Below are 23,706 nucleotides of genomic sequence, written 5' to 3' on the forward strand. Positions count from 1 at the left end.
TGGTAGATATCACATTTTTTGACGAATCTCCAAACTTTGACTTTGAGAAGAGTGGGAAAAGCTCTCCTATCTACACATTGTGAAAAAATTAATATGAAGAAAAACATACACAGAAAGTGAAGAGAACAAGTATCATACTCAGAGGACACTTTAATTTGTAATCCGGCTTTTTATTCAGCAGAATTTTATTCCAATCAAAAGCAGCCCCAATATACGAAGGTGGCCGTTATCCACGATGATATAAATGTATACTTATTAAACTATACATTAAAATGATTTATGTCCCTTTAAAGAGCTTTTGCCGGACTGATCATGAAGCTTTTATGTTGATATCTAAGCTTGAGGTTTAGGAACTTCCTCTACAAAGATCCGGGACACTGCATTCCAACCTGTGTGGGCATTAGCATTTCCATAGCTAGGACAATTGCCGACCCAGAATCCCACGCGCACCTTTCCCTTGTGAATGTTGTTGCAGTGCCCTTCAATATGGCGGACGCGATGAGGATCTTGACCCGCCAAGCCTAAGTACACAATACCATCAATAGGGAGGGGAGCCGAGCATTCAGCACCGTTGAAAGTGAAGTACCAGCGTTTACAGCAACCCGTGCAGCCTTGAACTCTAAGAGTACCAGTCCAGGCCACATGAAGAGCTGTATCAGAGAAGTTCTTGGTGAACACGCAATCCTGGATAATAAAAATCGTCTTATATTAAATGTATGAGCGGCCATAAAAGTACAGATAATTTCAGCTCCCAGAAGTCGGTAATCATGATCACTATACTATTATTTCTATTATCATTTTATTATGAATATTAGTTGTGCTAACATAGTTATGCAAAGCATTGGAAAAAATGAAATTCCAGAAAAGATAAAAATAAGGGATCACTAAACAAACCCAGAAGGGTACGTTTTAGCCACAACAAATCCCTCTAAATTTCAAGAAAGGTCGGAATCAAAAATTTTACCTGGAATAGTTTTCCTTTTCTCTGTGTGGCAAATACTCAATTATTTGATCTATCGAACATTATTTATTCAAATGAAGAAATTTAATTCTCCTAAACAGATTAACACATCTGTTTACTTCACGAGAAATGTCCTCTTCCAGGAAATGACGTGCACATGTGTTTTGCACATTAAAACTGAACTTTCTTGAGCGACTGTTTACCAACGACATAGACTTGTCTTCCCTGTTATCAAAAAAACAATCTGATTCTAATAATAATCAGGTCATTATCTTTGCCATCGTTCACGTTCCATGCGCATTCCATCCAGTTCTTAATGACGTTAGCATGACGTCAATACTTTTAAGGCCTAATGTCACTCTTAAGAGTTTATTACCTTTGGAGCAAATGTTATTAGATTTAGGACTTCATTACAAAGAAAAAGAGTAGTGCTTGAATGCGAAAGCCAAACACTAGAAGCTAAATATTTTGAGTAAGAGCCGATACAGTGTAGATTTGATTTTAGTGGTGTACTATATTTCGCCTGGCCAAACCAGCCTTCTTCAGGTACAATGAGATTTTACATTGGATTACTTCTATGTACATATAATTATATAGTAAATGGATGTTGACGTAATACTGGAAGAATGGGATAAAGTATGGTAGTTACAACAAAGTGAATTCAAATACTAAGAGTAACGGAAAAATAACGAAAATGACTGTAAATAATAAACTGCAATTTAATACGTTTCTTCGTGGATATTAAGACCGTTGGGATCAATTATCCTGCCTTTTGAAATTAAAAAGAGCTTCCCTGGCCTTACGGATCGAGTCTCTGTTGGAAAATATTTTTTCGATAGGAATTAATTGCATGTCCTTAGAAATGTTGTGGGGAGAGGAGAGGAAATGTTCTGCGACTGTAGTAGGTTTGGATTTGGTGTTAGCGTTATCTAAAGTGCGGCGGTTGTTATTAAAACGGTCTTTTAAACGATGTTAAGTTTCACCTATGTACTGTAGATGGCATCTGTTACATTGAATCATTACGTAAACAGAATGTACACTGACGACCTCATTGACGAGAAGACAAAACAATACCTCATACAACCTAACGTAAAACCAGGACGTTTTTACATCCTTCCCAAAGTACACAAGCCCGGTAACCCAGGACGCCCCATTGTTTCATCCAATAGTCATCCCACTGAACGCATATCCCATTTTGTTGACCACCATCTTCAACCTCTTGTCCACAAGCTACCATCTTATGTTAAACACACTAATGATTTTCTCAATAAACTCCTTACCATTGGCAAATTACCCTCTAATTCATTATTAGTAACACTTGACGTCTCATCTTTATACACCATTATTCCTCATAATGAAGGTATATTAATGCATGAGATAATTTTTTACCCACTGATCCTCACAACACCATCATCCCTACTGGCACTATTTGCGACCTCATCCGCGTGATTCTCACCTTTTAATGATAGCCGATACCTTCGAATAGACCGCACAGCCATGGGCACTAAAATAGCCCACTCTTTTGCTAACCTTTTCCTTGAGTATTTCGAAAAAAATGCTTTAAGGACGCCTCATTTCAACCCCATACTTGGTTGAGATACATCGATGACATTTTTATGATCTGGACTGAAAGTCCCAAAAACCTAAAAATTTTCATCGACTATCTCATGGTTCATAGCATTCAGACACCCTACCATAAAATTTACCAGCTCACATTCTCCGACCAATGTTGCTTTCCTTAACGTTAACGTTTCACTTACTAGGGACGGAAGCATAAATACCAACCTATATATACACGAAACCTACGGACAAACACCAAAATTTACTTTATTCTTTTTGTCATCCTCTACACACAAAAAGCCATCCCTTTTAGCCTAGCACTCCGCCTACGACGAATTTGTTCTACCGACGAAACGTTCAAGATTCGCACTACTGAACTAACTACATACGTATACCTTATGAAACGAGGTTACAAACGCGACTTTGTTACTAAACAAATACAACGCTCCGCTGATATTTCCAGCATACATACCCTACAACCTAAACAGATAAACAAACCTGGACGCATACCTTTCATAACGACCTATAATCCATCACTTCCTTCCATCTATTAAGGCAGGATAATTGATCCCAACGGTCTTAATATCCACGACGAAACGTATCAGATTTCAGTTTATTATTTACAGTCACTTTCGTTATTTTTCCGTTACTCTTAGTGTTTGAATTTCAATTTGTTGTAACTACCATATTTTATCACATTTTTCCAGTATTACGTCAAAATCCATTTACCATATATATGTACATAGAAGCAATCCAATATAAAATCTCATTGTACTTGAAGAAGGCTGGTTTGGCCAGCCGAAATATAGTACACCACTAAAATCAAATCTACGTTGTATCGGCTGTTCCTCAAAATATGTAGCTTCTCAACTTGCAATTACGCCGATCAGCTCAAGCCACTGATCCAACGCACACCGACAGGAAGATTGTCCACGGTTACTTGCTTCAAAACTCTCAAACACTAAAGCCTGCTTACAGACTAATGGTTTGTGTATTCGAATTCCGTTGCTCAGCTCACCTTAATCAGGCCATTATCTCTGCCATCGTTAATTTTCCAGGCGCACTCCTTCCAGTTCTTGAAGGGCATCACACCTGAAGCTCCACTTGTCTCAGTCTCTCCTCGCTCTCCTTTTTGACCGGGAGGACCCTGGACACCAGCCGCTCCAGTTTGTCCCTGATCCCCTTTTAACCCGTCACGGCCGTCCCGTCCATCGCGGCCTGGGAATCCTGGGGATCCAGGCTTGCCATGCATACCGGGAATACCACAGCGGCAAATCGACGAGACTTGCTGGATCGGAAAATTGCAAGCACATTAGCTTGATGTTACAGCTGAAGAAACCTTTCCATTTAAGAATAAAATACAAACAGCGGTGATTAACATTTTTAAAAAAATGCAGTTTATATTAACTTGACGTGTGTGTACTGAATAAAAGAAACATTGTATATCCAAGAGCTAAAGCCCACCATAAATTCAAACGTTAGCAGTTAGGAGCTTTTTTTTCTGTTAGCTTTATTGTGTACTTCTCTTAAAACATATAATATACACACGAAACGACGAGAAGCAAATAAATAAGAAAGAAAAAAGAAAGAAAGAAAGAAAGAAAGAAGCAAAACCCAAAAGGGAGAGGTGCACCGGGCCTAACGTCCCATGCGAGGCACCACCCCTAGAATAAGACCAAAATTAAAATGAAATAAATAACCTAACATTCGTTTGAAAAAAATCAAGAGTGGCATGGGAACGTAGGGACTCGCGTGCACGTGCAGGGGTAATTGATTTCATTGAATTTGTGGACAAAACGTTAAAACGGCAGTAGGCGAGGGAAAACTTGTTGGGGGTGCTACCTTACCAACATAGTTCCATAGTTTAAAGGAAACCGCCATTAAAACAGAAAAATAACTTTAAACCACAGAACATAATGTTTACAATTAAAATTTTTCAAACTTTTTCCAATGAAAGCGTTTGTATCTTAATGAAATGAATTTCAAAAACGCTTGCTTTGGCTTTCAAATTTCCCGGGCGCTGCCATCTTGAATAATTGTGACATGCGTGGTTGCCCTATTGTTCTGACACAACGAGCGATTGTTCTGGAACAATAGGGCAACCACGACACGTCACAATTATTCGAGATGACCGCACCCGGAAAATTTGAAAGCCAAAGCAAGCGTTTTTGAAATTAATTTTTTTCAGGTACAAAAGCCTTAATTGGAAAAAGTTTGAACAATTTGGATTGTACACATTATGTTCTGTGGTTTAAAGTTGTCTTCTTGTTTTTAATTAGTGGAGGTTCCGTTTTAAATTAACTATTCTTTTAAAGTACGGCCCGTGAAGTAGATGTTTTGCAAAGAGGAGTGCGTAGATTAAAGGAATTTTAGTACTTTGTCTTGTACGACCGTAACAAACAAAAGATACGTAGTTCAGGACATCTAAATCAGTACTACAGTAAAGGCATTTATAAAAAAAAGACCAAGTCTTTGAGTTTGCGATCTAGAGAAAGTGGAAGTAAGTTTAGCATGGCTGTGTGACGTCGCCAAAACATTTCTTGTAGTGCACTGGGAAAGCTTCAGGATTTTAACACGATGAGAACGAAGGCGAGAAGGAACGCACGATATGCTGAACTTGCTGTTATCCGAACTATTCTTTTTTTATTGGCTGCACTGGTTGTCAGAGAATGTCCACGCCCCACAATCCAGCTGAGAAACTTAAATTGGCATTAAATTCAGCTATGACAAGCCTTGAGAAAAAATGACATTATGATCATGTCATAATGTTTGTTTTTATTTCATTCAAAATGGTTTAGTTGGTATAATTATTCGCTTACGTTGTCATTGCAAGACGGGCCACCAGTATTGTTATCCCCCGCTGCAAAACTCTTATACGGAAGTGACATGAAAAGTAGCGTCAGCAAGATCCAAGACATTTTGATGAGAATAGAGGTTATTTCTTCTGTCTGATATTCTGTGGGAAAAGAGCAAATTGAAGTAAGATCCAAATAGACGTTTTGCATTACCCGCATCTGCAATGGTTGCGATAATTTCAATTTTCCCATGTTTTTTTCCCTTTGAGAGTATAGCGATATAGTGTTATGTAAAAAAAACAAAAAAACAAAAAGGAAATGCTTTGTTTATTGTGGAAGTGCACTCGGCCATCAAGCTGTTCACAATCACACCATTTTTAATAACCTAAAAGAAACAATTCAAACTTAACAGAAACATGATTAACAACCCCAACTGGCAAGGGGCTGTAGGTATCCATCCCCGCCAAAATTCAAACTTGTTGTTTTTAAGCCCAAACCTTAAGTAGTCCATGTACCGGACCAAAGTGGTAGAAGACAAAAGAACCAATTCAATGTTATTCTGATTAGGCGTTGTTGATTAGGTATTGTTATGTTCTCTTTATTCTTTTGTTTATTCAATTCAAACATTCAATTCGGCAATTCAGACATTCAATACGTCATTGTTTGTCTGAATTTAACAACTGCGAGTTTAAATTGCAAAAGAGAATGCTCGAATTGAAGGATTGCACTTAAGAACAACAAGTTTGAATTTTGGTGGGGATGGATACCCAAAGGAGGCAATCAGTAGACTATTTACAAGGCGTGGTAGAGTTGAACCTGGAACAACCGGAAACAAATCCATGCCAGAGGTTAGAACGAGATTTGAACCTGGCAAGCCGCATGCAAACCCGACGCCCTAAACACATGACCACGCAACCTCCGCTAAATGGAATGACATACAGAAATATTTTTTTCCAACTTTCATTTCATGTCCATTCCATAATTCAATAACACGCAAGTATTCTTGAAATCATTTCAGCATTCACCTGCTATGTAACTTGAACTTGCAACTGACTAGATCCTAGCTGGTTGAGGATATTTCAGTTGGCAGAGAAAGTCTAGCACAAAATTAGGGTAATGGGATCGAATCCGCATTCAAGGCCTGGATGCATTTTTTCAAGCTTGCTTGCAACTGCTTCTGGTTCTGATCTAACATTAACAAGACGCCTATAAGGGTGTATCCGTGGGATGCGCAAAAAACAGTTAACACAAATTGTCCAGTTACAGTGAACTTCAGCTAAGGGTAAGCTTCGGAGAATGGCGAGAGATTACCAGAAAGATAAATCTGTAATTTAATTTGAAGTTGTTTGTTGTAAAAACTCTTATTATTAATGTTACGAAATTTGTGAATGCAAACAACGAAGCCCTTTTGGGGGTTATCAGGATACGGGATATTTAGATAACAAATTATAGGGGTACGGGATATTTGGGAGGGGGGGGGGAAGAATTGACGAGATACGGGATATTTTAACAAAAAGTCACGCAGGCACGCATTGCGTACGTGTCGTAGTCCAACAACTTGATAGTGTTTTTTTCCATAACTGTCAACTGAGCTGAGTTTTGTTTTCCGGCCCAGGAGATTCAAGTTGTCTTTGCGTAACATGCAGCTCTAATAAAGGGTTTATAGTCTTTCCGAAAGTGCAATTTATTTATCCAAGGGCACGCTGCAATGTGCATTTTACACTTAAGGAGTCATGACCTTCAGTTGGGAGTTCAAGTTGTATCCTGAAAGAGATCGATGAAATGATTTTGAGAATATATGAAATGTTATATATTTGAACTGCAGAAGGAGTAACAAATGAAGGAAGATCATCACAGTTAACTAGTGAAAACCTTAAACAGTTGCAAGTAAGCTTGAAAAATCCAGGCCTAGAAAGGGATTCGATCCCATGACCGAGTTAATGCGCTGCACTTGCTCTTTTAACTGAAATATGCTGCAAGCTGATCACTTGCATCATCACAGGGTATGGGTTGCTTCTCCATGCATAGGCTGCATTTTCATCTGAGCGTCTGACCAGCTTTAAAGATTGCTAGTGAAATATTAATCAACCTGAAAAGTTCACGCTTGAATGGGATTCGAACCCGACCTGTGCGATACTAGAGTAGTACTCTACCAGTTGAGCTATCAAGCCATCTGGGAGGTGGTCATTATCTGAAATCATATTGAGCCTGTAGATTATACAGCTATGAAGAAAGCTTTAAGTTAATATACCAAAAAAAAAAAAAACATTTCCTCTGGCATATACTGTTAAGGACGATGCCTAGCACTGTTATTGCGCATACGTTCTGCGTATCTCGAGATACTCGGGTTTCCTATAGGTGATGCTCACTAATACAGGGATATTTTTGCGCGGTTTAAAACTATCCGGAGAAAGAAGATCTTAGTAAGTATTCTTGTTATCCAAAAAGAAAATTGGGGGTAACCATGCATTTTTGAGGGATAATTAAGCTTCAATTTGAGAAAGAACGCCATACATTGCTTTGTATTTTAAAGCTTTTTGCAAATATTATTCATGAATTATCTTGGAAAAATACGTGGTTACCCCCAATTTTCCTTTTGGATTTCAATGGAACTTGTTAAGATCTTCATTTCCTGTATAATCATAAATCGGGGCAAAAATACCTTTGAATTAATAGGCGCCGTTCTTAATTAGCCTATCAAAGGCTTTCAAATGTGTGTTTATTTTTTTAATCTGACAAGTGAGCTATATATATTGAAAGAAGTAAGGAAGAAGAAATTGCGCAATCTCTCGCCAACAATGAAAGAATACGATGTTTTTCGACAGGAAGTCAGCTGACTTCAGGTGTAATCATTGATCGAGGAGTAAAAGCTCCTAAAGCACAACTTGTCGTGAAAATGAATGTGAACTGGAGTAGATTTGCTCTCTGAACATCAAAGCACGCGCAGTGCTTGTGTTTGATCAGGTGTTACACGCTAGCAGCGGGACACGGACACCACTTCTGTCTGACGTAATCGAAAACCTTTGCAGAGTTCTTAATCTTGCAGCAACGCGCATGCACCGTTTATTTTTAGGTTAATTTTCTCAAGTGTCTGACTCTCACAAGAGCCTTGTCGGTTAGTCATAAGTCTTACATGTTAAATCATGATCCTTCGCATTAGGAAAACGATAAATTGCAGTTGCGGTAATTACCCGGGCCCACGAGAATTATCCACGTGATACTTCCCTTACGTTATGCAAACACTATCGATTCCTTGCTTCTGAAGGAAACGACAAGCAAGGCTGTTTCGAGAAAAAGACGATGTTATAACTGAGGTGAGTTAGAGCTCCTTAGGAACACCTAAAAACAAGAGATACAAAACGTCATACCTGAGACTACCCGTGAGAGTACGTTTCCTTAATTTTCGTACCTTCTCAATCAAACAAATCACTTTAGAGAAAAAGACGATGTTATAACTGAGGTGAACTGGAGCTCCTTAGGAACACTGAAACAAACAAAAACAGGAGATAATGGTTATGGTAATGAATTTATATGGCGCATTTTCTTTTAATATATTCAAATGCGCTTTACAAGCAAGCAAGGGATCTATGGGTGAGATCGGACATCAGTATATATATTAATTTTTTGAGTATTATCTTGTATTATACAAAACGTCATACCTGAAACTACCTGTGAGTGTACGTTTCCTTAATCTTCGTACCTTCTCAATCAAACAAATCACTGTAGAAGATCCGACGCTCACGAACAACACAGAAGAGTGAGTGGGGTTCAGCCTTTCCAGGCATCAAAATAGATCAGTATGACTGAGTCCAATGGACTTTGGACAAGAAACATTCTTTGAGTATTTAACGAGTTCACGCCCCTGAGATCAAAGTCTTAGCGCCTACAAAAAACAATTCATAAAAGTCAGTTGAGTTCAGCGAGTCTCATAGCATAAAAATAGATCAGTATGAAGAAACAAGGATGGACTTCGGACAAGAAACATTCGTAAGAAGTTAACACTCTTGACACGGAAGTAAATGTACTACGAAAGGGAAATACCAAACTTCACGCCTACTGTGCTCTGTAGGCACATATTTTTGACAACGATATACCAGAGGTGGTGCAAAATGAACTATTGTGTTTCCCGTTGGAATGGATTTACAAAAAGAAAACCTTTTTTGCCAAATTAAAAGTAGTAAGTGGGCGATATGTGGCATTGTAAAGTCCAAGCTCCATGGAAAAATAGACGCTGTAAATCCCGGAAAAGCTGTAAGAAGATGAAACAAAAGTTCGCGTCAATGGATAATTTTCATTTTAAATTTTCTTTGAGAATGGGAAATGACGAAAGTTAATCGTATTTCAAACATCAGAATACGAGACCGAGTTAACTTTCAAGATACTTGTCCACAAGTTTTATTTTCAGTGCTCACATATTTTCCATTCTTGTTCCCAGATGCTATCGTTTCTCTTAGGCGGCGGGGCCTTCGCACGAGAAAGAAAACGATGGGATCTGGGAAAGAGAATGATCCATTCTTTACCTTTGAATTAACGGTTATCGTTAGTTCGTTATGTGCTCAGAATTTACTATAAACTACTGTCCTATTCCCATAATGCAATATGTTTTTTTTGAGGGGGTGGGGGAGGGGGGTTTACATAAAAGCAATACAAGTTAATAACACTTGGGATTGTATCATGCTTCAGTGAAATGGATATCAATTGTTTTAATTCAAATAACCCCCCAAAATGAACTATATTATGGGATTTCCGAAAATAGCGAACTATCGTTAATTTAGAAGATTAAAAGCTGATCAGAATGTGGATTATGGGAAATGATTATTTCATTTTTAAAAGACAACCCGAGTGTATGGATATAGGACTCGAACCTGAAGTTTTTGAATGACATGTCACTTAACCACTTGACCACCACGCCACCAGCTGCTCAGAAACAATATTTTAAACGCTATTTGATAATGCTGTATATCACTCGGCAACAAACAATATTAAACAGTGCAAAAGGTCTGTTACCAAATTTCACGACAAAGCTAAACATTTTAAAATCAAAACTTACGCCTGACGCCTAATTAATCTAGCTTAGGCCTAATTACTCCTCAGCAATGATATTCTATGGGAGACTTAAATATTTTTAAAAGCGCGGTGTCTTGATGTTCAGTGTTGAAGCGGAAGGATGCAGTTCTCATTGAGTTGAAACTCTGGGTTCAGATCCAATCCACGGGTATGATTTTCTTTTCCTTATTTTCTCTTCTACGACAAGTCCTGGGGCACAGTGTCCTAAATGGACGATAATAGTAAATTCAAAGCAAATTAAGAATTAAAGATAATTGTTAATTTGGAGAAGAGATGGCGTTCTTTTCTTGCGGGTTCCATTCCCTGTACGGTCAGAAAACTGCCTGCAGTTTGTCCACGATGAAGCCAGGATGGAGAATGTGTTCGATACCGGCTTGACTTCACAACCTACTTTCATCGCAATTCTCAATGAGCGATCCCTTTGAAATAATTGTTTCACAATTAAGTGAAGTACGATCATCCGAGTGAATGTCGTCCTGAGAGGAACTGTTTTAGTCATTGTCACCCCAAACTAAGGACTACACTCACCCGAACGATCGTACTTCACTTAATTATGATATAACTCCTGGGTTTAAACCCATTACGAAAGAATAATTTGTCAACCCAGTATCAAACCGGCCCTTTCCCGAAGTTCAACAGCCGCTTTTTCCAACTTCTTAGGCTCTATAAAAATCGACTTCCAAGGAAAGAATTTATAAACCAAATATGTTTTGGACAGTTCTTTAGAATTACAGTCGCCAAAAGTTTCTCGTCATCGATATCGCACAGTTTTCTGCGCCACGGAATTTCAATTCCCGTTCATCATTAAAGAAAATGCCTTGAACCATTTCTGGACTAGAAGGAAGGAAAAAGCAAACTATGGGTGTGTTATATATTAGCGGTCAACTTAGAATCAACTCAATTTTTATTAATAACTGACTAACGACTGCCATTAGTTTAAAAGGAAACTCCACTGACTTAACACCACACAACGTAATTATTCAGTTACAATCAAAATTGTTTGAGCTTTTTTCAATGAAAGCGTTTGCATCCGAAATAAATAAATAGATAAATTTCCACTCTACGCCAATCGATCACTGAACATTTTGTGTGCAACTCCTCTCTGTATGACAACTCGTGAACCCCTTCATGTTGAATGACAGAAAATCATGATAATAGAAGCAACGCTTGCTGGCAATATTTTCCTGTATTCACGACCGCTAAACCTCAATTTTGAGCCGTTTGTTTTTTCCTTGAGAATCCCTAAGATTTTCCGCTGTCCTCAAATGAGCTCTCCGGCCCATCAAAGATCATTCAGTGCTCACAACAAAGTGAGACAACACAAATTCAAGGAGAACTTGTTTTGGCAAAAGTACAGATGGTGGCGATTTGTAGCATTTTAAAGTCCAAGCTCGATGGAAAAATAGACGCTCTAAATTCTGAGTATAGAGTCCGATAACATTTAATTTGATCGATTTATCATGGCATATTTCCCTATCACTTTTACTTTTTAAAGTGAAGAGCAAGGGGACACTTCGTGACGCTCACGGCATGCTGCAATTGTCGTGCATCAAATTATGTGCATTTCTAGACATATCTTAAAGTTTTTCGTTATTGAATATCGGTTTTCTATGCCACAGTCTGAATTCCGGATTTTCAATTGCTCTTCATTATTAAAAAGTGCCTTAAATCATTTCTGGACTGGGAGGACGGAAAATGCAAACTATGGGTGTGTTAGTGGTCAACTTTGAATCAACTCAATATTTCTGTTTTTAACCGATAGCGCAGAGAAATTCCTGGTGCGTTTGCTAACAAAGAACTGAAAATCTGACAAGTTAATAACCGAAACATTCAGCTGATAATGGGAATTTTTGGGTTGCCATGTTTATTAACATTTCGTGTTCAGCTGTAGTGTTAAACAAGCTCCGCATTAATTGCTCTTCCAGTCAGCTCACTACCTGCCAGTTTTTGTGATTCCTTCAATTTTATTCTCGTGCAACAAATATAATGGAGGTCAAAAGTCGATTTTACTACACCAAGAGAGGATGAGGTAAGAAAACATATCCGCCTTATATGGTATCTTTCAATGATAACTTTTCAAGCGATTTACTTTTAGCGTGTGGTCATACTGAGCAGCTATTTTAAGAAAAGAAAAACCACCTGATTTCTCAGTTGTAATGACGCGGTGAAACGTAAAGGCTGGTTTTCACTAGCGACGGAGTCGGAGTTTAAGCTCGACGGAATCAGAGTCAGAAGAATCAGAACGTTTCAATTTTCTTCCGACACCGGTTATGACTCGGTCGCTTATGCTCCAGTGAAAACTAGATTGTTGGAGTCGGAAGCAGAAGTGAAAGAACCAACCAATCACAATGATTGGAATCAAGCTTCGGGACTGGTTTATTCTTCCTCTTCTGCTTGCAACTCCGACAATGCAGTTTTCACTGGATCGTAAGCGACGGAATATTAAGGGGAATCGGTATTCTGCTTCCGACTCCCACAGTTTGATTTTCACTAACATCGTATCGCTCTGCGCTTCTGATTACGACCCCGACTCCGACTCCGTCGCTTGTGAAAACCAGCCTTAAGACTTGGTGGTTTTGCTGTTCTGCATGAAGTGACAAAAATGGCCTTTGTGGTAGATATCACATTTTTTGACGAATCTCCAAACTTTGACTTTGAGAAGAATGGGAAATGCTCTCCTGACTACACATTGTGAAAAAATTAATATGAAGAAAAACATACACAGAAATTCAAGAGAACAAGAATCATACTCAGAGGAAACTTTAATTTGTAATCCGGCTTTTTATTCAGCAGAATTTTATTCCAATCAAAAGCAGCCCCAATATACGAAGGTGGCCGTTATCCACGATGATATTAATGTATACTTATTTAACTATAGATTTAAATGATTTATGTCCCTTTACAGAGCTTTTGCCGGACTGAAGCTTTTTGTTGATATCTAAGCTTGAGGTTTAGGAACTTCCTCTACAAAGATCCGGGACACTGACTCCCAACCTGTGTAGGCATCAGCATTTCCATATCCACGACAATTGCCAACCCAGAATCCCACGCGCACCTTTCCCTTGTGAATGTTGTTGCAGTGCCCTTCAATATGGCGGACGCGAAGAGGATTTTGACCCGCCAAGTTTAAGAACACAACACCATCAATAGGGAGGGGAGCCGAGCATTCAGCATCGTTGAAAGTGAAGTACCAGCGTTTACAGCAACCAGTGCAGCCATAAACTCGCAAAGTACCAGTCCAGGCCACATGAAGAGCTGTATCAGAGAAGTTCTTGGTGAACACGCAATCCTAGGTAATAAAAATTGTCTTATATTAAATGTATGAGCGGCCATAAAATTAGACATAATTTCAGCTTCGACAATCGGTAGTCGGTAATAAATCGCTATACTATTTTGCGCTAATATAGTCAAGCAAAGCATTAAGAAAAAACATAGGCGTACGGGCACCTTTGGACTTGAAAGGGGGGGGGGGGGGGTGGGGCGGTTACTTTCTTGCCCGAAAAAAATTACGCATTGCCCGAAAGCGTGAGGTTTGAAATCGGGAGGCAATCGCAAACGTTCACCATTTTCGCATCTAATGAAACTGCTATCATTGGAAAAACAGTTTAATTGAGAGCTTACATACTCAATTCTATCAACAGTCTTAATGTAATCTAAAACGTATTAAAAGAAAAAAAAAGTTCTTCCTTCCATGGCGTTTTCCGAAAATGTCAATCATCTTGTCCATACAGTTGATAATGACTTGATTTCCGTAGGCGCACTCAATACAGATGATAGCGAGGCTATTGAGTCTATGCTGCCCCATGGTGTTACGAAGGTAAGTCTTCAACCGCTGGAGCCCGCTGAACGAACGTTCTGCTGAGTACGACGTTGCGGGAATGTCGACCAAAATGGACAGCAGTCAAACCGTGACATCATCTCGTATTATGTGATACACGAGGCACTGAGCTGTGCAGACGTGTATTTTGTGCTCCGATCACAATTCACTAATTCTCTTTATCCTAAACCTACATATTCTGGAAACCTTCCAGTATGACGGGTACTGAAAAACTACGAAAGGAAAATCAAGCTTTGCGTAATGAAATCGAAGAACTAAAGAACAAACTGCAGAATGTTTCTGACGACTTGTCAAAGAATCAACATAGCCTACACGGTGAACGGGAATTGTCACCAGGTAAAGCGCATTCAATTGAATTCATATCAGGCCAATATGACGACTTCATCCGCTTTAAAGAGGAAGCTGAGAAACAAATTCAGGAGCTCATCTCAAGAGTTAATGAGATAAGGGACTTATCCATCAAAGCTCAAAATGGCTAAAATTACACCTGTGTTCAAGGGTGATGATGATACAGACGCAAACAACTATAGACCCATTTCTTTACTTTCAAATTATATAGAAAAACATGATCTTTTGAATTCCTCACAATACGGTTTTCGTAAGGGGCATTCTACCCAACATGCAATACTTGATATCGTAAACGATATACAGTCAAACATGAATCAGCGTCTGTTATCTTGTGGAGTATTCATTGATCTTTAAAGAGCTTTCGATACCGTCGATCACGACGTCTTGCTTGATAAGCTTAATCACTATGGCTTTTGTGGAATAATTAACAGTTGGTTCTCCTCATATCTCAAAAATCGCACCCAAACAACGCAAGTAGATCATTATATATCAGATAAAGCCGTTGTTGGATGTGGAGTTCCTCAAGGATCAGTTCTTGGGTCATTGCTTTTCTTGCTATATGTCAATGACATCCACAGATGCTCAAATAAATTAAGGTTTTACCTCTTTGCAGATGACACTAACATTCTCTATGCGGACAAAAATTTGAAAGATCTGGAAACAACAGTCAATAATCAACTTAAAAACCTCATAACTGGCTAACAGCCAATAAACTAACTCTAAATATAAAAAAAATCCAACTTTGTAATATTTCATCCTTACCAAAAGTGACTTGCTTATCAACCAAAACTTTGCATGTTTGATAATGAAAAGAATAAATATGTTCGTCTCGAGTCTAATTTATATAAAATATCTGGGCGTTCTCACTGATCAGAATCTTTCTCCAGTTGGAAATACCACATTGATTCTATTGTCACAAAAATTAGTAAAAACGTTGGGCTGATTGCAAAGCTACGCCACTCTAACTCGACAATACTATTGAATATCTATAAGTCACTAGTTCATCCTTATCTAACCTACGGTCTTGCTGCCTGGGGCCAGGCATGCAAGACTTATCTTAATAAAATTTTAATTCTTCGGAAAAGGGCTCTTCGCTTATTGTACTTCACAGACTGGCATGAACATACAATTCCTTTATTTCTTGAAGCAAACGTGCTACCAATAACTTTTCTTTATTATGAATCGGTATCAACTTTAATGTATGATATCAATAATGGTAAAACTCCAACAAACATGTTAAATTTATTTCAGAAAACGGCCTTTTAAACTTCGTTTAGTATCTCCTATGTACTGTAGATGGCATCTGTTACATTGAATCATATACGTAAACAGAATGTACACTGACGACCTCATTGACGAGAAGACAAAACAATACCTCATACAATCTAACGTAAAACCAGAACGTTTTTACAATAGTCATCCCACTGAACGCATATCCCACTTTGTTGACCACCATCTTCAACCTCTTGTCCACAAACTACCTTCTTATGTTAAAGACACTTATGATTTTCTCAATAAACTCCTTACCATTGGCAAATTACCCTCTAATTCATTATTAGTAACACTTGACGTCTCATTTTTATACACCAATATTCCACATAATGAAGGTATTAATGCTTGTGATTATTTTTTACGCACTGATCCTTACAACACCATCATCCCTACTGGCACTATTTACGACCTCATCCGCGTGATTCTCACCATGAATAACTTCATTTTTAATGATAACCACTACCTTCAATAGCCCACTCTTTTGCTAAGCTTTTTTGGGTATTTCGAAAAAAAATGCTTTAAGGACGCCTCATTTCAACCCCATACTTGGTTGAGATACATCAATGAGAATTTTATGATCTGGACTGAAAGTCCCGAAAACCTAAAAATGTTCATCGACTATATCTCATTAGCATTAACCCTACCATAAAATTCACCAGCTCACACTCTCCGACCGATGATCCTTTCCTTAACGTTAACGTCTCACTTACTAGGGACGGAAGCATAAATACAGACCTATACACGAAACCTACGGACAATCACCTACATTTACTTTATTCTTTTCGTCATCCTCTACACACAAAAAAGCCATCCCTTAATTTTAGCCTAGCACTCCGCCTACGACGAATTTGTTCTACAGACGAAACGTTCAAGATTTGCACTACTGAACTAACGACATACCTTATGAAACGAGGTTACAAACGCGACTTTGTTACTAAACAAATACAACGCTCCGCGGATATTTCCAGCATACATACCCTACAAGCTAAACAGATAAACAAACCTGAACGCATACCTTTCATAACGACCTATAATCCATCACTTCGATCCTTCCATCTTTAACGTAATAAAAAAAACACTACAATCTACTTCTTTCCTCTGACCGCTGCAAAATTGCTTCCCTACATCTACCAGTTGTGGCTTTCAGACGATCCCCTAACCTTCGAGAAGTGCTGGTAACAGCTAAACTGTCCCCTAATGTAACTCATTCTAATTCCGCACTTCCTTCCGGTTCTTTTCGCTGTGGCAAAAACTGCGCTACCTGTCCTCACATTTTCCACGGACTAACCAACTAAACATTCTTCTCTACTGGCGAAACACGCTCTATTAATTCCCACATAACTTACGAAACTAAAAACCTTATCTACATGATTCAATGTAACATATGACATCTACAGTACATAGGAGAAACTAAACGACGTTTAAAGGCCGTTTTAATGAACACCGCCGTACTTTAGATAACGCTAACACCAAATCCAAAGCTACTACAGTCGCAGAACATTTCCTCAGTCACATCTCCATACAACATTTATAAGGACATTCATCTAATTCCTTAAAGAAAAAATATTTTCCAACTCGATCCGTAAGGCCAGGGAAGCTTTTTTAATTTCAAAAGGCAAGGCAATTGATCCTAACGGTATTAATATCCCCGAAGAAACGTATTAGATTTCAGTTTATTATTTAGAGTCACTTCCATTATTTTCCCGTTACTCTTAGTATTTGAATTCAAATTTGTTGTAACTACCATATTTTATCACATTTTTCCAGTATTAGGTCAACATCCATTTACCATATATATGTACATAGAAGCAATCCAATGTAAAATCTCATTGTACCTGAAGAAGGCTGGTTTGGCCAGCCGGAATACAGTACACCACTAAAATCAAATCTACGTTGTATGGGCTGTTCCTCAAAATATTTAGCTTCTCAACTTGCAATTACGCCGATCAACTCAAGCCACTGATCCAACGCACACCGACAGGAAGATTGTCCACGGTTGCTTGCTTCAAAACTCTCAAACACTAGAGCCTGCTTACAGACTAATGGTTTGTGTATTCCGTTGCTCAGCTCACCTTAATCAGGCCATTATCTCTGTCATCTTCGTTTTTCCAGGCGCACTCCTTCCAGTTCTTGAAGGGCATCACACCTGAAGCTCCACTTGCCTCAGTCTCTCCTCGCTCTCCTTTTTGACCGGGAGGTCCCTGGACACCAGCCGCTCCAGTTTGTCCCTGATCCCCTTTTAACCCGTCACGGCCGTCCCGTCCATCGCGGCCTGGGAATCCTGGGGATCCAGGCTTGCCATGCATGCCGGGAATACCACAACGGCAAATCGACGAGGATTGCTGGATCGAAAAGCAAACAAAACTTACTGATATCTTTATCTATATGTTGATTGGTTACTCTTAAAATTGTAAGCACATTAGCTTGACGTTACAGCTGAAGAAACCTTTCCATTTAAGAATAAAATACAAACAGCGGTGATGAACATTTTTAAAAAAATGGAGTTTATATTAACTTGATGTGTGTGTACTGAATAAAAGAAACATTGTATAATTTAATATCCAAGAGCTAAATCCCACCATAAATTCAAACGTTAGCAGTTAGGAGTGTTTTTTCTGTTAGCTTTATTGGCTACTTCTCTTATAATATATAATACACACACGAAACGACGAAAAGCAATAAATAAGAAAGAAAGAAAAAAAAACCCAAAAGGGAGAGGTGCAACGGGACTAACGTCCCATGCGAGGAACATAGGGACTCGCTTGCACGTGCAGGGGTAATTGATTTCATTGAATTTGTGGACAAAACGTTAAAACGGTAGTAGGCGAGGGAAAACTGGTTAATTACCAACATAGTTCCATAGTTTAAAGGAAACCTCCACTAAAACAGAAAAATAACCACAGAAAATAATGTTTAAAATTTTTCAATCTTTTTTCCAATGAAAGGGTTTGTATCCGAATGAAATGAATTTCAAAAACGCTTCCTTTGGCTTTCAAATTTCCCGGGCGTCGCCTCTTGAATAATTGTGACATGCGTGTTTGCCCTATTGTTCTGACACAACGAGCGTTTGTTCTGAAACAATAGGGAAATCACGACACGTCACAATTATTCGAGATGACCGCACCCGGGAAATTTGAAAGCCAAAGCAAGCGTGTTTGAACTTAATTTTTTTCTGGTACAAAAGCCTTAATTGGAAAAAGTTTGAACAATTTGGGTTGTAAACATTATGTTCTGTGGTTTAAAGTTGTTTTCTTGTTTTAGTGGAGGTTCCCTTTTAAATTAACTATTCTTTCAAATTACGGCCCGTGAAGTAGATGTTTTGCAAAGCGGAGTGCGTAGATTAAAGGACTTTTAGTACTTTGTCTTGTACGACCGTAACAAACAAAAGATACGTAGTTCAGGACATCTAAATCAGTACTACAGTAACGGCATTTATAAAAAAAAGACCAAGTCTTTGAGTTTGCGATCTAGAGAAAGTGGAAGTAAGTTTAGCATGGCTGTGTGGCGTCGCCAAAACATTTCTTGTGGTGCACTGGGAAAGCTTCAGGATTTTAACACGATGAGAACGATGAGAACGAAGGCGAGAAGGGACGCACGATATACTGAACAACTTGCTGTTATCCGAACTATTCTTTTTTTATTGGCTGCACTGGTTGTCAGAGAATGTCTACGCCCCACAATCCAGCTGAGAAACTTAAATTGACATTTAATTCAGCTATGACAAGCCTTGAGATAAAATGACATTATGATCATGTCATAATGTTTGTTTTTATTTTATTCAAAATGGTTTAGTTGGTATAATTATTCGCTCACGTTGTCATTGCAAGACGGGCCACCAGTATTGTTATCCCCCGCTGCAAAACTCTTATACGGAAGTGACATGAAAAGTAGCGTCAGCAAGATCCAAGACATTTTGATGAGAATAGAGGTTATTTCTTCTGTCTGATATTCTGTGAGAAAAAAGCAAATTGAAGTAAGATCCAAATAGACGTTTTGCATTACCCGCATCTGCAATGGTTGCGATAATTTCAATTTTCCCATGTTTTTTTCCCTTTGAGAGTATAGCGATATAGTGTTATGTAAAAAAAAAAAAAAAAAAAAAAGGAAATGCTTTGTTTACTGTGGAAGTGCACTTGGCCATCAAGCTGTTCACAATCACACCATTTTTAATAACCTAAAAGAAACAATTCAAACTTAACAGAAACATGATTAACAACCCCAACTGGCAGAAGGCTATAGGTATCCATTCCCTTGTTGTTCTTAAGCCCAAACCTTAAGTAGACCTTCATGTACGGGACCAAAGTGGTAGAAGACAAAAGAACCAATTCAATGCTATTCTGATTAGGCGTTGTTGATTAGGTATTGTTATGTTCTCTTTATTCTTTTGTTTATTCAATTTGGCAATTCAAACATTCAATTCGGCAATTCAGACATTCAATACGTCATTGTTTGCCTGAATTTAACAACTGCGAGTTTAAATTGCAAAAGAGAATGCTCGAATTGAAGGATTGGACTTAAGAACAACAAGTTTGAATTTTGGTGGGGATAGATACCCAAAGGAGGCAATCAGTAGGCTATTTACAAGGCGTGGTAGAGTTGAACCTGGAACAACCGGAAACAAATCCATACCAGAGGTTAGAACGAGATTTGAACCCGGGGCAGCCACATGCAAATACGATGCCCTAACCACTGGACCATGTAATCTCCGTTAAATGGAATGACATACAGAAATATTTTTCTTCCAACTTTCATTTCATGTCCGTTCCGTAATTCAATAACACGCAAGTATTCTTGAAATCATTTCAGCATTCACCTGCTACTGATGTAACTTGAACTGGCAACTGACCAGATCCTAGCTGGTTGAGGATATTTCAGTTAGCAGAGAAAGTCTAGCACAAAATTACGGTAATGGGATCGAATCCGCATTCAAGGCCTGGATGCATTTTTTTCAAGTTTTCTTGCAACTGCTTCTGGTTCTGATCTAACATTAACAAGACGCCTATAAGGACGTATCCGTGGGATGCGCAAAAACAGTTAACACAAATTGTCCAGTTACAGTGAACTTCAGCTAAGGGTAAGCTTCGGAGAATGGCGAGAGATTACCAGAAAGATAAATCTGTAATTTAATTTGAAGTTGTTTGTTGTAAAAACTCTTATTATTAATGTTACGAAATTTGTGAATGCAAACAACGAAGCCCTTTTGGGGGTTATCAGGATACGGGATATTTAGATAACAAATTATAGGGGTACGGGATATTTGGGAGGGGGGGGGGGGAGAATTGACGAGATACGGGATATTTTAACAAAAAGTCACGCAGGCACGCATTGCGTACGTGTCGTAGTCCAACAACTTGATAGTGTTTTTTTCCATAACTGTCAACTGAGATGAGTTTTGTTTTCCGGCCCAGGAGATTCAAGTTGTCTTTGCGTAACATGCAGCTCTAATAAAGGGTTTATAGTCTTTCCGAAAGTGCAATTTATTTATCCAAGGGCACGCTGCAATGTGCATTTTACACTTAAGGAGTCATGACCTTCAGTTGGGAGTTCAAGTTGTATCCCGAAAGAGATCGATGAAATGATTTTGAGAATATATGAAATGTTATATATTTGAACTGCGGAAGGAGCAACAAATGAAGGAAGATCATCACAGTTAACTAGTGAAAACCTTAAACAGTTGCAAGTAAATAAGCTTGAAAAATCCAGGCCTAGAAAGGGATTCGATCCCATGACCGAGTTAATGCGCTGCACTTGCTCTTTTAACTGAAATATGCTGCAAGCTGATCACTTGCATCATCACAGGGTATGGGTTGCTTCTGCATGCATAGGCTGCATTTTCATCTGAGCGTCTGACCAGCTTTAAAGATTGCTAGTGAAATATTGATCATCGCAGCGACATAAGTTAAAGCCTGAAAAGTTCACGCTTGAATGGGATTCGAACCCGACCTGTGCGATACTAGAGTAGTACTCTACCAGTTAAGCTATCAAGCCATCTTGGAGGTGGTCATTATCTGAATTCATATTAAGCCTGTAGATTATACAGCTGTGAAGAAAGCTTTAAGTTAATATACCAAAAAAAAAAACAAAACATTTCTTCTGGCATATACTGTTAAGGACGGTGCCTAGCACTGTTATTGCGCATACGTTCTGCGCATCTCGAGATACTCGGGTTTCCTATAGGTGATGCTCACTAATACAGGGATATTTTTGCGCGGTTTAAAACTATCCGGAGAAAGAAGATCTTAGTAAGTATTCTTGTTATCCAAAAAGAAAATTGGGGGTAACCATGCATTTTTGAGGGATAATTAAGCTTCAATTTGAGAAAGAACGCCATACATTGCTTTGTATTTTAAAGCTTTTTGCAAATATTATTCATGAATTATCTTGGAAAAATACGTGGTTACCCCCAATTTTCCTTTTGGATTTCAATGGAACTTGTTAAGATCTTCATTTCCTGTATAATCATAAATCTGGGCAAAAATACCTTTGAATTAATAGGCGCCGTTCTTAATTAGCCTATCAAAGGCTTTCAAATGTGTCTTTATTTTTTTAATCTGACAAGTGAGCTATATATATTGAAAGAAGTATGGAAGAAGAAATTGCGCAATCTCTCGCCAACAATGAAAGAATACGATGTTTTTCGACAGGAAGTCAGCTGACTTCAGGTGTAATCATTGATCGAGGAGTAAAAGCTCCTAAAGCACAACTTGCCGGGAAAATGAATGTGAACTGGAGTAGAAAACCTTTGCAGAGTTCTTAATCTGGCAGCAACGCACATGTACCGTTTACTTTTAGGTTAATGTTCACAAGTGTCTGACTCTCACAAGAGCCTTAGCGGCTAGTCATAAGTCTTACATGTTAAATCATGATCCTTCGCATTAGGAAAAAGATAAATTGCAGTTTCGGTAATTACCCGGGCCCACGAGAATTATCCACGTGATACTTCCCTTACGTTATGCAAACACTATCGATTCCTTGCTTCTGAAGGTAACGGCAAGCAAGGCTGTTTCGAGAAAAAGACGATGTTATAACTGAGGTGAGTTAGAGCTCCTTAGGAACACTCAAAAACAAGAGATACAAAACGTCATACCTGAGACTACCCGTGAGAGTACGTTTCCTTAATCTTCGTACCTTCTCAATCAAACAAATCACTGTAGAGAAAAAGACGATGTTATAACTGAGGTGAGTTAGAGCTCCTTAGGAACACTCAAAAACAAGAGATAATGGTAATGGTAATGAATTTATATAGCGCATTTTCTATTAATATATTCAAATGCACTTTACAAGCAAGGGATCTATGGGTGAGATCGGACATCAGCATATATATTATTTTTTTGTGTATTATCTTGTATTATACAAAACGTCATACCTGAGATTACCTGTGAGTGTACGTTTCCTTAATTTTCGTACCTTCTCAATCAAACAAACCACTGTAGAAGATCCGACGCTCACGAACAACTCAGAAGAGTGAGTGGGGTTCAGCCTTTCCTAGCATCAAAATAGTAGATTTACAAAGCGTTAGAAGTTGAATTTATAAGTAGGAAAAATGGTAATTACATAGTAACAACGGAATGTACATAAAACGTGTCAATGTGAAAATTAAATTAATTTTCACATTGCCACGTTTTATGTACATTCCGTTGTTACTATGTAATTAGCATTTTTCCTACTTATAAATTCAACTTCTAACGCTTTGTAAATCTATCAACTGAAGATGACAGAAGTTTCTGTCGAAACATGTTTTGCAAATTCAAGAGTGTTGTCGTTTTCTTTAAAATAAAAATAGATCAGTATGAAGAGACAAGGATGGACTTCGGACAAGAAACATTTCATAACAAGTCAACACTCTTGACACGGAAGTAAATGTA

At 38.4% G+C, this 23,706-nt stretch overlaps 2 protein-coding genes across 3 annotated transcripts; both read right to left on the reverse strand.

Annotated features, from left to right (window-relative positions):
- Nucleotides 1-228: 228 nt before the first annotated feature.
- LOC137969985 (collagen triple helix repeat-containing protein 1-like) lies at nt 229-9,087 on the reverse strand. The gene is made up of 5 exons (XM_068816416.1): nt 8,976-9,087; nt 8,685-8,800; nt 5,341-5,477; nt 3,540-3,809; nt 229-684 (listed from the first exon to the last, which is right to left on the reverse strand). Exons 3-5 carry the CDS (start codon nt 5,437-5,439, stop codon nt 334-336), a joined length of 720 nt encoding a protein of 239 aa, XP_068672517.1. The 5' UTR covers nt 5,440-5,477; nt 8,685-8,800; nt 8,976-9,087; the 3' UTR covers nt 229-333.
- A 4,040-nt stretch (nt 9,088-13,127) lies between these two features.
- On the reverse strand, nt 13,128-23,366 carry LOC137969980 (collagen triple helix repeat-containing protein 1-like). Of its 2 annotated transcripts, none has more exons than XM_068816411.1 (5): nt 23,249-23,366; nt 22,929-22,989; nt 19,655-19,791; nt 17,914-18,183; nt 13,128-13,672 (listed from the first exon to the last, which is right to left on the reverse strand). In XM_068816411.1, exons 3-5 carry the CDS (start codon nt 19,751-19,753, stop codon nt 13,322-13,324), a joined length of 720 nt encoding a protein of 239 aa, XP_068672512.1. In that variant the 5' UTR covers nt 19,754-19,791; nt 22,929-22,989; nt 23,249-23,366; the 3' UTR covers nt 13,128-13,321. The 2 variants fall into 2 exon arrangements, with proteins under 2 accessions (XP_068672512.1, XP_068672511.1); XM_068816410.1 differs by having other exon boundaries at nt 23,208-23,362.
- Nucleotides 23,367-23,706: the final 340 nt, after the last annotated feature.

This window comes from Montipora foliosa, chromosome 9, assembly GCF_036669935.1.
Source record: "Montipora foliosa isolate CH-2021 chromosome 9, ASM3666993v2, whole genome shotgun sequence".
Classification (NCBI taxonomy): Eukaryota; Metazoa; Cnidaria; class Anthozoa; order Scleractinia; family Acroporidae; genus Montipora; species Montipora foliosa.

What these genes read in the sequence shown, in the direction of transcription:
- LOC137969985 (XM_068816416.1), bottom strand. Translation starts at nt 5,439, where the DNA reads ATGTCTTGGATCTTGCTGACGCTACTTTTCATGTCACTTCCGTATAAG. An exon ending in GCCCGTCTTGCAATGACAAC is followed by an intron (nt 3,810 to 5,340) that starts GTAAGCGAATAA and finishes TTTCCGATCCAG; the next exon opens with CAAGTCTCGTCGATTTGCCG. An exon ending in GAGATAATGGCCTGATTAAG is followed by an intron (nt 685 to 3,539) that starts GTGAGCTGAGCA and finishes TTTATTATCCAG; the next exon opens with GATTGCGTGTTCACCAAGAA.
- LOC137969980 (XM_068816411.1), bottom strand. Translation starts at nt 19,753, where the DNA reads ATGTCTTGGATCTTGCTGACGCTACTTTTCATGTCACTTCCGTATAAG. An exon ending in GCCCGTCTTGCAATGACAAC is followed by an intron (nt 18,184 to 19,654) that starts GTGAGCGAATAA and finishes TTTTCGATCCAG; the next exon opens with CAATCCTCGTCGATTTGCCG. An exon ending in GAGATAATGGCCTGATTAAG is followed by an intron (nt 13,673 to 17,913) that starts GTGAGCTGAGCA and finishes TTTATTACCTAG; the next exon opens with GATTGCGTGTTCACCAAGAA.